The sequence below is a fragment of the Crinia signifera genome, chromosome 3, assembly GCF_055691185.1.
Source record: "Crinia signifera chromosome 3, ASM5569118v1, whole genome shotgun sequence".
Taxonomy (NCBI): domain Eukaryota; kingdom Metazoa; phylum Chordata; class Amphibia; order Anura; family Myobatrachidae; genus Crinia; species Crinia signifera.
This window is the reverse complement of record NC_139219.1, coordinates 188,188,805-188,204,401: the sequence shown is the minus strand read 5'-3', so window position 1 is coordinate 188,204,401 and position 15,597 is coordinate 188,188,805. Positions and strand designations below refer to the sequence as shown.

At 41.4% G+C, this 15,597-nt stretch overlaps 1 protein-coding gene across 1 annotated transcript in view; it reads left to right on the top strand.

The window, feature by feature from the left end:
* RNGTT (RNA guanylyltransferase and 5'-phosphatase) overlaps positions 1-15,597 on the top strand; it is a 327,115-nt gene that overhangs the window by 291,589 nt on the left and 19,929 nt on the right. Inside the window, exon 14 of the mRNA XM_083177112.1 lies at positions 8,107-8,173. Coding sequence (XP_083033238.1) covers positions 8,107-8,173 — 67 coding nt within the window. The remainder of the gene's footprint in view (positions 1-8,106; positions 8,174-15,597) is intronic.

Genomic DNA, 15,597 nt, shown 5'->3' with positions numbered 1-15,597 from the left:
ATATGGTGGTAGAAAGGGCGCACAGATTGGGGCCTGAGAAGGAAGGGCCTAATGCGAGACCAAGAGTGGCTATTTTTAAGTGCCTGAATTATCTTCATAAGGAAGCCTTATGGTCGGCTTCACGCAAACAGAGATCCTTGCAGTGGGAGGGCCACAGAATACATTTATTTCAGGACTATTCCGCTGAGGTGACCAGGGCAAGGAAAGAATTTACAGGAATATGCTCTCAACTCATCGCTGATAACCGCAAATTTGCACTACTTTACCCAGCCAGGTTGCGGGTCTTTGAGGGGGACACCTTCAAGGACTTCACCACTGCAGATGATGCCAGAGCCTATTTAGGGATGGGGAGCCCTACCCCACCCCCCCCTCAGAAATAATTAATTACACCCTATACTACCTTTTTCCCCCTTTTTACCTACTCAAAGTCCCAGTCCGGGAAAGCTTGGGAAGAGATAAGTTAATGTGTGCTCACACAAACTCCCCACACAGGTGGACAAAACTATGACATTTGCATTACTGTGATGGCGAGGAAGATTAAGTGCTGAGGACATATCTGGGGTGCTCTTAACAGCACTTCATAAGAGCACATGTTTTATTAAATCGTCTTTATTCTTTTCTACCTTGGACGCCGGAGTTTGGCAAAGGCCAGGAGTGCTCAGGGTGATGCACGCCAGAACTATGGTGTTGTCTATAATATTATAACAATATGCATGGCGATATATTTGATTATAGAAACCAATACGGAATACTAATGCTCTAAACAAGAGTTGATATAGCTGGGCCAAGGAATTAGGCTGGGCACAGGTGATTGTGTAAGCTGAGAAATATAGGGGAAAAGTTTCAGGTCAACGAATCAAGTGACCAGTCATAGAGGGAAAAACCAAGTTAAATACACAAATACACAAGTAATTGAACCGCCAAATACACATAGTATGGGCGGTGGAAGTGTGATGATTAAGATAAGTTTAGTTTTTCTATTAATTATGCTAGGGGTGCCGACCCATTTATGCAGCTCGGGAGGGGTTTTTAGTATAAAATATATCCCAGGTTGGGTAATGTTAAACGGAAGTTCCATGCTACCACTGAGTTGTGACGGAACAGGTGAGGTCCCAGGTTTGGGGCAGCCTGACCGTCAATGGAAGTTGAAAGTTCATTTTTTTATGTTGGGGTTTTTGGGGATATTTTCTCCAGGTTGGGAGGGTTTGGGGGAGGGGGGGGAGGTTGGGGTGTTTTGCAGAAAGTCCAGGGACCTTACACTGAATAACCTAGATACGGGATGATATGTCTCAATTGAAGATTGGCTCTTGGAATGTAGGGGGGATTAATTCTCCTATTAAGCGGAAAAAAATATTATTGTATTTAAAACAACAGAAAGTGGATGTAGCTATGCTGCAGGAAACGCATCTCACAGAAAGTGAACATGTCAAGCTGGGAGTGTTGGGGTTCACTGTGGCAGCCTCTGCTTCGTATTCGTCTAAGGCACGAGGAGTAGCCATACTAGTTAGAGCAGCAGTGGCCCCTAAGTGCACACAGTTATATGCCGACCCAACAGGTCGTTTTGTGATCACCGAGGTCTCAATGTTACAGGAAACGTTCATTTTTTGCAATGTCTATGCCCCAAATGTGTATTCTAAAAAAAAATTTTCGGAGGTTGATGAACAAATTGTACCCTTATGCAGATTCTCAGCTTGTGGTGGGAGGGGAATTTTAACATGGTGGCTCTTCCATCGATGGACAGGTCGGCTTCCACCACAAGGCATATCCCCAAACATGCTATAGATATAAAGTATATTGTTGACCAGCTGCATTTGTTGGATTACTGGAGGGTGCTGCACCCAACGGATAGGGACTATACATGTTTGTCGGCAGCCCATGGGACGCTGTCACGTATCGATTATTTGATGCCGTCGTCCAGCATGTTCCTTAAGCTGTTGGATGCGGGCATCAATGCTATGGGTATATCGGACCATTCATTGATTTGGTGCTTGATGGAAATGGGTATTGACATAGGACACCACAGACAGTGGAGGTTTCCCTCGTATCTCGCGGGCTCTACCAAGTTTAGACAGGCATTAGAGGCAAAGTGGGCAGACTATTCCCATACAAATCAGGACCACGCAGAAAACCCCCTGCTTTACTGGCAGACAGCTAAGACAGTCATGAGGGGGGAGGTAATGGCGTTTGTTAGTAAGTACAAAAAAGACCGCTCTAAAAACATACTGACAGCTCAGGAAGCCTTGACGGTAGCTTACGCAGCATATAAACAAAACACCAATGATAGTACCAAATCAGCATATTTACAAGCTAAGTCCAACTTTGACTCCATAATGGAAATGCAAACCACCAGACATATATCTGACACCTCCTTCCAATTTTACAAACATGGAAATAAGAATGGAAGACTTTTGTCTAACTTGATTAGGGGAACAAGGCCAACAGCGGTGGTGACAGCCCTTAAAACACCCGAGGGAGACAGGAAAACAAGGGGAATGGAGGTATTAGAAATATTCAGACAGTTCTATGAAAAGCTGTATACACAGGGACCTATTGACACAAATGCACAGACCAAGTTTTGGGATTCAATTGTAGTACCACAAATTCCAGAGGGTAATAAAGCCAGTTTGATGAACCCCATTACAGCAGAGGAAGTATCCCAAACAATTAAGAGACTGAAACCCCTGAAGGCCCCGGGACCGGATGGGTTCTCGGGAGAATTTTATAAAATATTGGTAGATAAAGTCAGTGCACCCTTGGCCAAGGCCTTCAATGCTATAATGGAGGGCTCTCCTTTGCCCTTATATTTCAACTCGGCAGTGGTCAAGGTATTACCAAAACCGGGACGGGACTTGGAGGATCCGGGATCATACCGCCCAATCTCGCTGCTTAACAGCGATTACAAATTGCTAACTAAAATTATATCTGATAGACTCAAATTTATACTGCCTGGGGTGGTCGGGATAGACCAAACAGGATTTATTTATGGCCGACATTCAGTAATTAATGTGCGGAAGGTTCTAGCAGTTAATCAACACTTAGAAGGGAGGGGAGATAAAGGTGATCATGTAGTGTTGGCTATGGACGCCGAAAAAGCGTTTGACCTTGTAACCTGGAGCCATTTATATGAGTCCCTGTCGCGGTTCGGATTCCCAGAGGAGTTTGTAAGACTACTTAAATCACTTTATCATCAACCTAGGACCCAAGTGGCATGTAATGGCTACATGTCACCTCACTTTAACATACAGAAGGGAACTAGACAGGGGTGCCCGTTGTCACCCCTGCTCTTTGCATTGGCACTGGAGCCCCTGGCAATTGCCATTCGCACTCACCCATTATTCAAAGGAATAACAGTGGGTTCCTCGGAACAGAAAATATGCTTGTTTGCAGACGATATGTTGGTGTTTGCCTCGGATCTGTCCACGTCCGTCCCGACCATCTTAAAACTACTGTTTGAATTTGGCTCATTTGCAGGGTATAAAATTAATATCCAAAAATCGGAGGCCCTAGTGGTCCGTCAGGACCCTATGACTGTAACCCATCTACCAGTACTCTCGCAATTTAAAATAAATACTCAAAAAATCAAATATTTAGGGATAAATATACCGAGTAGACTATCTCAATTGTACAAAGAAAACTTTGAACCCATAATCATGGGTATATTGCAACAATTGGAGAAATGGAAATCTCTTCCACTATCCCTGATGGGGAGGGCAGCAGTTCTTCAATCTATTATATTCCCAAAACTCTCCTATTGCATGCAGATGATCCCCATTAGACTCTCTAAATCAGACATAAAAAGGGTGACATCAGCCTTTTTCAAATTCCTTTGGGCAGACAAAAAGCCAAAAATCTCTAGAGATAAGTTGTATTTCAGGAGGGTGGAGGGGGGACTTGGGGTACCTCATCTGGCGGCCTTTACCCACTCTGTTTTTATGAGGTACATAATTGATTGGATGACAGGGACAGACTATTACACCCATAAGACACTAGACTCGGAAATGTTTCCTCGGATGTCTACAGCAGCACTTCTGCATGTTCAAAGGTCGGCCTTACCCCCCTTGGCAATGCAGAACATACTATTTGCAGACACATACCTGGTTTGGCGGGCTATCAACAAAAGACTGGGCCGTAGAAGTGAGGTGTCAAAATATGCCACTTTCTGGGGGAACCCCAATTTTGTTCCAGGAACACTCAACACTACTTACCTTGGGTGGGCTAACAAGGGACTCTCAGCTATTCGAGACGTGTTTGACCCGGGGGGACAAATAATGACCTTCCAGAACCTGGTTGCTAAGTACTCCATTGATAATAAAGATTTCTTTATGTATTTGCAGATTAGACATTATATACAGACTATGCCATCGCCAATGATAGAAGTAGGAGTTCAGGACCCTTTGCACGTAGTTTTTGTATTGAGTTCCACTGGCCCATACCGTCTTAGATACATATACTCGAGCTTGTTGCCATCGGACCCTAAAATAATATGGGAAGGAGTAGCAACTCAGTGGAGATCAGACATACCATCAGTGACTGCCCAGGAAACTCTGACTAAACACCTAGAAAAGACCATGAAAATCTTACAGTCAGCTATGCTACAAGAGGTACACCTAAAAACCCTTCACAGAGCTTACATGACCCAGGCACAACGCAAACATTTTATCCCAGGGGAACTGGGCTTGTGCCTGAAATGCAGGAGCTCACAGTCCAATTTTTTCCATAGTATGTGGGAATGTAGTAAGATACGAAAGTTCTGGGATAAGGTCATGGGACTAATAAATATGGTTTGTGGACTAAAACTGGTGAAAGATCCAATGGCTATGTTGCTGGCAAACTTTGGTAATTGGAACTTGGAGGGCAAGAAGACAGTATTGTACCCATTTTTGACAATGACGGTAACAGTGGCCAAAAAAGTGGTTCTGCGATCATGGACCTCGACTAAGGCACCAATGTTGTCATCGGTCACGGTGGAACTTAATAATCTGTTATTTTTTGATAGAAGGGCCACGCTACCAGATGTAGAAAATGGAGTGCAACGCTTCCATAGGAAATGGGGGGTCTATATAGACTCGCTAGATCAGGCTACAAAGACACATATTTTCAAATTATTTGAGGGCACCACGTGGTATCTATTGAGGACATTGTAGAGAACAGAACTGGTTTACTTTCTGCAGGGAGGGGGGAGGGGGGAAGGGGACGGGGGGGTAGAGATAGTAGTTTGTTGAAAGGTTGTGATGTATCGACAAGATAAAATGTAAGCGAGATAACTGCATGAACAAAAACTCACACTTGTATGCGTCTTTACAGCTTTTAACTGGTATACTTTATTGATATACTCATTGAAACTTTGTTTAATCTTTATTGTGATAAAATAGAAAATTTAGCAGGTTGTGACATATGTACAACAAATATGTATTTTCAACAGCTGGTCTGTGAATGTCACTGTATTTTCCACAACTGCTTAATAAAATTGTTTATTAAAAAAAAAAAAAAACATCAACATCTGAAAAAACATCTGGTTTTCTTCATCTGACTTCAGACTCCTATGCCTGCGGCTATAGTTCTAAGAGCGCAGACCACTGGCACGCCCATGATACTCTAGCAATGCACCCACTGAGCAGACCATTTTTCCACACACTTCTAGCCACCTCCCAGTCACCACCCAGGGACATCCAGCACTTCAGATATAGGCAATCACAGTATTTTACAGCAAAGGCATTTATACCAGATATGCAAAAAATTTCATTTATAGACTATTTAATTAATATACTGCCCTTCATACAATTTCTACAATACATTTACAATATACATCTTATAAGTATATTATTGTATTGGTCATAGTATACAATCCTAATGACCCAGATAATAATTGGCAAATTGCAACCACAATGTTCAATAAGTTGAGTTTCCAGACATGGCCGTTATGTCTGCATTGAACATGTCGCCAAGTAGATGCTGATGAAATGTTGACATGGTCAAAATGTCAACAGATTTTGGTGGGTATTCTATGCCTAATGCTAACCCTAAGGCTAATGTTGGCATTGCATAACCAACCATATATGTTAATTAATAAAGGATCAATTTATGTATTTTGTACATTGGAGAGATGTTTCATTCTCTTGTGATGGGGATGAGCGGTGTGGCCTATTAGCATATGTGAATGCCCAGCATTTCATGGGCATTCCCATGAGAATGCTGGGCGTTCTCATGCTACTTTACTGATGGTGCAGGGGGCTGCCCTCCCACTTCCCTCAGAGTGCACACGCACATCTAAGGTTGCTCTGAGAAACCTTAGATGTGCGTGAGCCTTCCCCATCATTCAATGGTCGGCGACCATCGAATGGTGTGGGTGTTCCCCCGCAGGCTGCAAAAGGATGTTTATGTAAAACATCCATTCGCATGCTGTGCAAACGTACGAGCCGTGCGAATGGTGGGCCGGCGTGCCACCATTCACAAGGCGGGATCTGGTTGACTTGCAAGAATGCGAAAGTGCATCTGAGCGAATCAACCAGAATAACCCCCCAAAGCTAGATGACTGGGTGGAAGTACTATATGATGGGAATTTATTTCCAGGAATTGTTACGAATATAGGAAAAGGGGAATATCATGTTAACGCCATGACAAGAGATGGGAAATACTGGAAATGGCCATCAGTCAAAGATGAAATTTGTTATAAAAAAAAAATGAGCTAAGAAAAAATTCAGCACCAACAATTGCTACAGCTGTGCAAAAGAGGTTATAACTTGTAAAATAGGTATATTTTGATTAGTTTAATAAATATATTTGTATCAATATAAGCAAAGTGTAATGCGAGCTACCTTAATGTAATGTGAGTTACCATCATTTTTGTTTTGCTGTAGATTCATTTTTATTTTTTTGGTTATTTTTCATATTCAACATCATCCGTCATATGTTTAATTTAGTTACAAAAACATACTGTATGCTACATAGGAGAGCAGAGATTTCATAATTGCTAATGTATGTTAAACACCATGGACAAAACATGTAACGTGAGTTAGCAGTAGAAAATCAGTCATTTCTTGAAAACGACTGGAAGGTTTAAAAATATTTTATGCTACGTTTGGAGTGTGCCTTAATGATAATTATAATACAAAATAAAAATTAAGTATTTCATTGTACTTTTTCTGTAACATCCAAATGAGCATACACTTCAGAGTCAATTTGTAACTCGAGTTACAATGGAATGACCCACCAGTATATTTTTGGATTGTGGGAGGAAACCGCAGTACCCGGAGGAAACCCACACAAGTACAGGGAGAATATACAAACTCCGCACAGTTAGGGCCATAGTGGGAATCGAACCCATGACCGTAATAGATTGTAAGCTCCATTGGAGCCAGGGCTGATATGAACGACCTGGAGTAGCAACTGAGCACTTTGAAGAAAATGTAAACAATATTTATTACCGGGGAAAAATTAGTTCTTTATTAAGTTAGGATATTAGAAAGAGCAATCAGGGTATAAGTTTATTACCATGCAGTCATGAAACAGACCTAAGGTTCACTGGATAGCCACAAACAATATTAAAACTCATGATAATTAATACAATGAGGTACTTGCAATTTACATGAAGGCGTATTCTTCTGCAAAACATGGAAATTCAGGAGCTGGTGAAATATTCTGTTTTAGCTACAGTATGTGGTGTATAAACTGTAATTGTTATTTCTGTCTGCCAATAAGTGTAGCAATATGCATGCCATAACCCTCTAAATGAAGTGCCCTCTGGCTGAAATTAGTATCCTTGTAACTCAGTCCTACTGTGTATTCAGTTTGCCTTTGCACTGGTTTTCTAATGCATTTTTCGCACTGTTCTGTGTAGCTGATGAAGTATATTTCCTCTGCTATAAATTTAGCACGGTAGTTATATAAATTGTTGATACTGCGGCAAAAGCAGACAGTTTCTTAATAGTGTTTTTTTTCTTTTCCAATGGCCTGCCATATTACTTGTTTAGAATGTACAATAAATACAATTCCTACATAAATGCAAACCATATTTTCTATATGTCATTTGTTTTGTTTTTATATTACCAAGCCTAATTTAAGGATAGTACAAATAGAAAAGTTATTTTTCCTTTTTATCTCCTCTAGGCTTCTGACTCAGAATGTTGGATTACTCTATGTTGGAAGCTACGACCGTCCTTTTTCCCAGATAAAGGTTTGTTTTGTTGTTGGTTTTTTTTTTTAAATGACAATGAAAGGGCCATTATTCGATAAACTTTGTTCATATTAAAGGGAATGGATAGATTTCTAGATTTAATTACCCTTCTACAGCAACATTTACAGAAACAAAATTTAACATAAATATCACTGATATCTTTCTAAATTATCAAATATATCTAGGTACAGTAAGTGTGAGTCTTTTGATTTATTCCACAGACTTGGAGTAACGGGAGCCATTATTGTAATTCTTATAAATGGCAGCTACCTGTCACACATTTTAATTGTTCTGTGTTATTAAAAAATGACCTTGTAATTTTGAAATGCTCTGAAATCCTACCGCTTTACCTAGGGGCTATCCTACTCTTACCTTTATGAGTGACCCTAGTCCATGCTCTCTACTGCCCCCATCTCTACACACAGCAAGAATTTCTTCCCTCTTTTAAACTTCCCAAATGTAACTGTCTCTGCACATGTTACATCAGCCCCACCTGCAGTGCACATGGTTTTGTCCATTAAAGAAGGAGTTTAGTTTTGTAAACAAACCAGAATCACCCCCTTCATGTGTACATTTTGTATATACCAGTCTTATGTTTAATGTGGACGAATGTTGTAGGGCAGGGGTCCTCAAACTTTTTAAATTGGGGGCCAGTTCACTGTCCCTGAGACTGTCGGAGGGCCGGACTTGGGTGTGTATGGCCATTTTTTTCAAACAGAAAGGCGAACGCAGGAGGGTTGTATCGAATCAATAATATGGTATGTCAGCATTTACCTATATGGAATAAAAATCGTTTGAAAAATTTTACTAAAGTGGTGAGTGCCCTTTTCCTCCAATGTGTGTATATATATATATATATATATATATATATATATATACACACACACTGTGCAGCATGCACTGTACATCCCCCGCGCCTGTCTGTTGTGGTGGCTGCCGTTACTGTGTACAATTATATGTGTATATACATATATATATACACACATATCATTTTAAATATGTTAGTATTAAAAAAAACGCACCTCTAACAATAAGAACACAGTCAAGAGTAGACTGTGTGCGGACTGGGACACAGTCATTGTCTGCTCAGTCAGTGCCACTGCTCCCTCCGCGCTGCCTTCTTGTCCGGCTCCTCTCTCCGGATTCTGTAAGCTACTCTCCTCTGTGCAGCCACAGCGTGTGACGTGATGACGTCACACGCATAGGAGAAGCTTATGCAGGGTGACGGGACGGACCGGCAGACACTGTAGCTTCTCATGACGTCCCAGGCCACTCCCCCGCCCATCCATTCGCCAGCCAGCCTGCCCATCCCTCCTCCCGGCATGTGAGGCAAGTGAAAGTGATTGCCGCAGCGGCACACCAGGCGGGCCGCATAAAAGTCCTCAGCGGGCCGCATCTGGCCCGCGGGCCGTAGTTTGAGGACCCCTGTTGTAGGGTATAGTGATTTGAGTCCTTGTTTTAAAGATTAGAATAAATTAAGTATTTATTGAGGAGAGTGGTAGATTATGGGTGGGGGAGCATTCTAGGGCTGACTTGAGGACATATTCTAATTGGTACAATTGTTATTTTGCATTAGATGGCATATCATGGACTCAACAGAATTCCTGTCAACTCTGATCCATACCTGTTGATGGTGCATGACTTTTTTAGGTCATCCCCTCATTTACACCTCACTCAGAATGCCTAACTCTGTTCTCACTCTTCCAGAAGTTTTAGAAAACTGTTCAATTAGTATTTCAATGCTCTTCATGATTTGTTAATGTACCATTAGTGGAAACACAGTAACTACATTGCCAGCTCTTGGAACTAGGGTCTTCAATATGATTCCCACCTGTGTCTCATTTCTTACATTTTAGGGTTTCCTACAGGTACTTAGGCTTCCTCCCACAAAGTACTCTGTGTGAGGAGAGCCTCAACAGGTGTGCTTGGCTGTGAAAGGGCATTGTTTTAAGTCAAAAGGTTGAAGAATGAAATTAGGGTTGTTGTAAGATTCCGTCCAGTATATCCAACAGTATGGAAACACTTTGCCAGTAACTGTCAAAACCATAACCATAGTACACCAGAAACTGTATGCGGCTTCTGGAGCTGCATTGCCTGTGACTGAGGATGGAATAGAGAAAACTAAGAAATTGCATAGAGTGCCCTTTGCCATCTCCATTGATGGAATAATTGTGTAGGCAACGTGGCATACTGTAGAAAGCAGATGATTGATATTTTTCTGCCTTATGGTCCATATCCTCATGTGCAGTTTGAAATATGGGTAAAGTATATAGTACATTAATGAAATGCAATTTAAAAAATGAAAACTAGAAATTGTTCCAATAATTCTTAATGTGTTTGTGGTTACTAAATTAAACTACTCAAAGAGTATTTTGAATGCGTGCTACCGTCTTTCCCCGATAATTAGCCCTACCCCGATAATAAGCCCTACCCCAGATTTTGGACGCTGGTCCAAAATAAGCCCTCCCCCGAAAATAAGACCTACCATTTTCCCCATGTAAATGTGTGTACACCTAATGTGTAGCCTCCGCTCGGCCCCCGCTGACTCCCGCTGCCCCCGCTGACCCCCGCTGCCCTCCGCTCACTTACCAGCAGCACCGCAGCTCCCGTTCCCAGGGATGCATTGCGGTAGGCGCGGCGTGACGTCACGCCGGGCACATCGCGCCGCGCACATCACGCGGCTGACTGACTGGCTGGCTGACTGACTGACTGGCTGCTGCTCACCACACCACGCCATCAACGAACTTCAAAAAAACAGGTGGGGGCATGTAAAATACAGGCACAAATTGTGGGGCATTTCATAAAGGCAGTGGGGAATTTCTTAAAGGCGCAGGGGGGCACATTAAATTGTGGGGCATTTCATAAGGTCTAGGTCAAGGTCTATTAAAATAAGCCCTCCCCCGAAAATAAGACCTATGGTCTTTTTTGAGGGAAAAAAAAAAATAAGACAGTGTCTTATTATCGGGGAAAGACGGTAACTTGTTTTACATGTGTGGTTAACTTCATTATATGAAAAGCATACATGGTTAGTAACCTTAATGTAAGCAATGTTTTTATGCATAGCTTTAGAGATCCAGATCTGCATCCAGCATTCATCATTCTGGCTTTGAAACCTACATTTTGCATTTTAGTCCTAGAGAAAAAACAATATGTCCATCATTTTCCATGGGCATGTTATTGGTTAAGCCTAGAAATAAAGAAAGGGTAAAATATTATGTAATTCCAAACTTTGCTCGATATATTTAGAAGCTGTTTTGCATAGCTTTTATTTTTCAAATGATAACCTTGAAGTCACTTTGTACTAGCTTCTGCACTTGATCACATAGGTCATCTGCCGTCTAACTGAACCTTATGTTTTCTCTTAGCAACAGCTGCTGCTTCTCTTTAGGGAGAACCTTTTATATATTAATCCACATTTATATCATTACAGAACTATCTTGTGACTATACAACATGAAGAATTTCAGTAAATCAGCTGTATTCTTTGTTCTGACATGCTGTTGCAGTATTGTGAATATACAAATATAATTTAGTTGATTTGTTTAATTTTTTTTGCATAGCAACTTTAAAAATGGTCTCTAACCATCTGTAAAAAAGTTGTTAGAGTTGCAGATGCCGATATAAAGGTTATGCCTTTTTTTAGTGCGGTTTTCAAAATGTCATACTTTATATGCATGGCTAATTTTAGAGCATATCAGAGTAGACATTCACCAACATGGGGCCACAAGGGCCATTAAGTGACCAGTTATTAAAAATACAAATTTCATTAGTTTTATTTCAATTATTTGTCATTATTTCTGTTGGTTCCTACTTGTCCTGGATGTTGAGGAGCTCAGATTATCTGCTTTGGTTCTTTTTGGTTTCGATGCCTGATTATTCTGTAAGCATTCTTAAAACACAAAAGAGCGTTGCATAACATGTTTAGTAAGATTGCAAAAACTATAAAAAAGCAACTTTGTTATCTATTTGGAAAGTGTATTCATGGCATGGTAACCAAACATGCTAATAAAAGAGCCCACAGACCATTGATGTATTGCATGATATGATTGACTTCTAAGGGCTGGTAACTTGAGCATGAAATCTTGGAAGCTCAATAATTTTCCTGAAGCATAATGATTTTTCTTATTGTTTCGCTGCACACACTTAAGTATACGACTTACATTTTCAATCTTTTACTCTCCAATTCCTGCAAACATTGCTAAATACGAAGAATGTTAAATTGTATATATCAGTCCATTGCCAGCCCATGGGAAAAGTATTATTTATATTATCTCTGGTTTAGTCCAGTGCTAGCCCATGGGAAAAACAGCTGTCAAGATAGATTCCGAGCCCTTGTTACAGATTTTCTCAACTATCAGGGGTCTAGTTTTTGCACCGTGAAGGGTTTATGAAGAAGGATTTCATTAAGCCAGCCACATTCCAAGCTCCTGATTCCAGTACAGCACCGAACCAAAACCCAACTTCAAGAAATAAATGCTCACTTACTGCCTAATGTATCCCTCCCCTCGATAGCCAACATGAACCCAAACATACATGATACCTGTATCCAGTGGCAGAGATACCGTAAGGCCGCCCCCGCTGCTGCTTGGGGGAGCGGGGGCTGCGTAAGCGCTGGGTGCTGGACAAGTGAGTGTGACAGAGAGTCTGTCACACTACACTCAGTGGCAGAGATACTGCGGGCAGTGGGGGCGCCGGGTGCCGGACAAGTGAGTGTCCGGCACACTACAAAGTATGTGGCTGCTTGTTGTGCCACGGCCGCCCGCCCACCGCCGCCTGCCGCTGCCCGTGCGCTCGCTGATCACGGGCGCGGCCATGACACTGTCTCTGTCAGTGTCATTAAAAAAAAAAAGAAAGCATTGTCCAATGGGAGGGAGTGCGGGCAGGCTGTCCAATGGGAGGACAGGTGGGCGGGCGGGGCGTAGCCTGTGATGGTATCAGAGGCAGGGGAAGCAGCAGTGTCTGCTGGTCCCTGCCTCAGCTTCTCCTATGCGTGTGACGTCATCACGTCACACGCTGGAGTGGAGACTGCAGACAGAGGCCAGAGCGAGGAGAGGAGCCAGAAAGCCAGCAGGGCAGGCAGCAGAGAGGAAGTGTCCCACCCAAGCCTCACAGTGAGTCTTTATGTATGTATGTATGTATATATATATATATATATATATATATACATATATATATATATACACACATATATATATATATACACACACACACACACAGATACAGATGGAGTGCCCGTCATTATTGCAGGGGCTGGCGGTAGACATGCGTGCGTCCCCTTACTACGGTGCTCCACGCCATGCCACGCCTATATATATATATATACATATATATAGCCATGCGGGGGGGGGGCGCCACTCATTTCTTGGCTGGGGGGAGCAAAATTTATAGTAACGCCACTGCCTGTATCTAAATAAAAAAAATAGAAAAAAAAGGATATGCAATCTTATCCAAATGAAACCAGAGTTAGCAATTATACTTAACACTCACATTCCATGCTAACTGGAAGTTTCCATGTATTTTACATATAAGTATGTATTATTGTTTGATGCCCTAATTTGCCCCTGCTACTCTAAGAACATAAAATCACACAATCGTGGCAGGGAGTGATGCTCATGCTACCGATACAAATAGAGGGGAGGCTGAAGGAGGTACAGTAAATATTGTGGACAGTAGGAAGCTATGCTTCCACTTCTCATACATGTGTCTGTATGACTTTGTTGAGATATTTAATTATCAAATTAGTCGCACACTGTATGATTATTAAAGCAGATTACAGTACTGTGTGTTCTGAGGAGTTGCATCAACAAACAGATTGCATTGTGGATGGAAGAAAAAAGACCATTGATATATCGGTACTTGTGTAATATCTGGGCGCCCGGTTTTTTCATCGCATCGCATGCAATATAGTGGCATACAATTCATAGTGGGGGTATGAAATCATCCATGGGTGACTATACAATTAAAAATCTGGTCTTTACCATGAAAAATCGCATTGCATGCCTTAAGTAGTGGCATGCAATGATAAAATCAGGCACCCAGATAATACACAAGTACCGATATTTCTGTGGCTATATAGTGAAGAGTAACATGCTAAATAGGTTTTTTATAATATTTTTTCTGAACATTCCTTGTACATACAGTATGACTCACTCCATTTTCTAAAGCGATTCGAACGGGGCTGAAAACGGGAGCGCGCACCAGGCGATTTATCACCGGGGCACACTCCCATCACTGGCAATATGGCCAGCGACCATATTCCCAGCGATTTCAGCCCCTATCGCAGCAGTGTGTACACGGCTTTACTCATTGCAAGAGCCTTGATTTCAAAAGTGGATTCATGCCTTTTGTAAAAACACAGTAATTCAAGTCTGCAGTGAGTGTATTTCCCTGGTGAATATGTTTTCTAAAAGGATATGGAACACTACGTTTTTTCCTAGAAGCAAAGTCACAAAGTTTATAATTTAGCTTGTACAAAATTTATTTAAAATGTCAAAAGTTGCAGTTGGCTCAAACTGACCTTTTAGAGTAATTGAATGAAAACCACTTGCTGTCAAGCTTTATGTTTTACTATCAGAGTGTCATGCTTGTTTATGAAGTAGTAAGCTGTGGTGTTCGGGCTAGGAATACAGTTTAATTTATTGGTACTACACTTTGTAGTCCAGACTCCACTGTTATCCATAACTTGGGTCTTAAATGCATCATTGTTGTTTTTATTTTTTTTCTCAGTGGCATATTTCTTAAAGAATATTTGTTGGATATTCCCAGAAACATGTTTTTAGGGAATTTTCCACAAATATTATAGATTTAACATGGAGGGGCCACAGAAGATTAAAGTTTCTATCGGGACTGCTAGGTAATAAGATTTTCCCAAGCTCTCGGACTGTGCAATGGTGCTAGCTTGTAGTAGCTTATTGGTTACTGCAGATTTTTTATAGCGGGATCCTTCAGATACCTCTGTCACACACACACACACCTCCATTGACACCTGCGTTGGTTGCACATGTGCAGTACATGCTCAGAACCAAAAACAGGTTACATATTGATAGTTTAGGCTATGACTATACTTCTAGCTCTTTGCTGGAATGGACTGTTATAGGAGCCTGTCTGCCAACAATAGGTTTTTACTACATTTGCTAAATATGGATTGTGATAAACATGGCCCAAAAGTTGATCTGCTTATAATCTTGCAAAATTCTATTTACAGTAGTACTGTACATCTGAGATATGATGACAAGAGCACAACATAATGACAGTATACTTTTTACTTCCTATGTCAAATTGTCTGCAGTTATACATAATCCAGATCCTTTGTGAATGGCTAGACGAGATTGAACTACTGAGCAATATGTAATAGCCTGCGAGGTGCAGGCTGTTTGGGAAATTCTGTGAGTCTGCCCATATTAAATCAACAATCATTTACAAGGC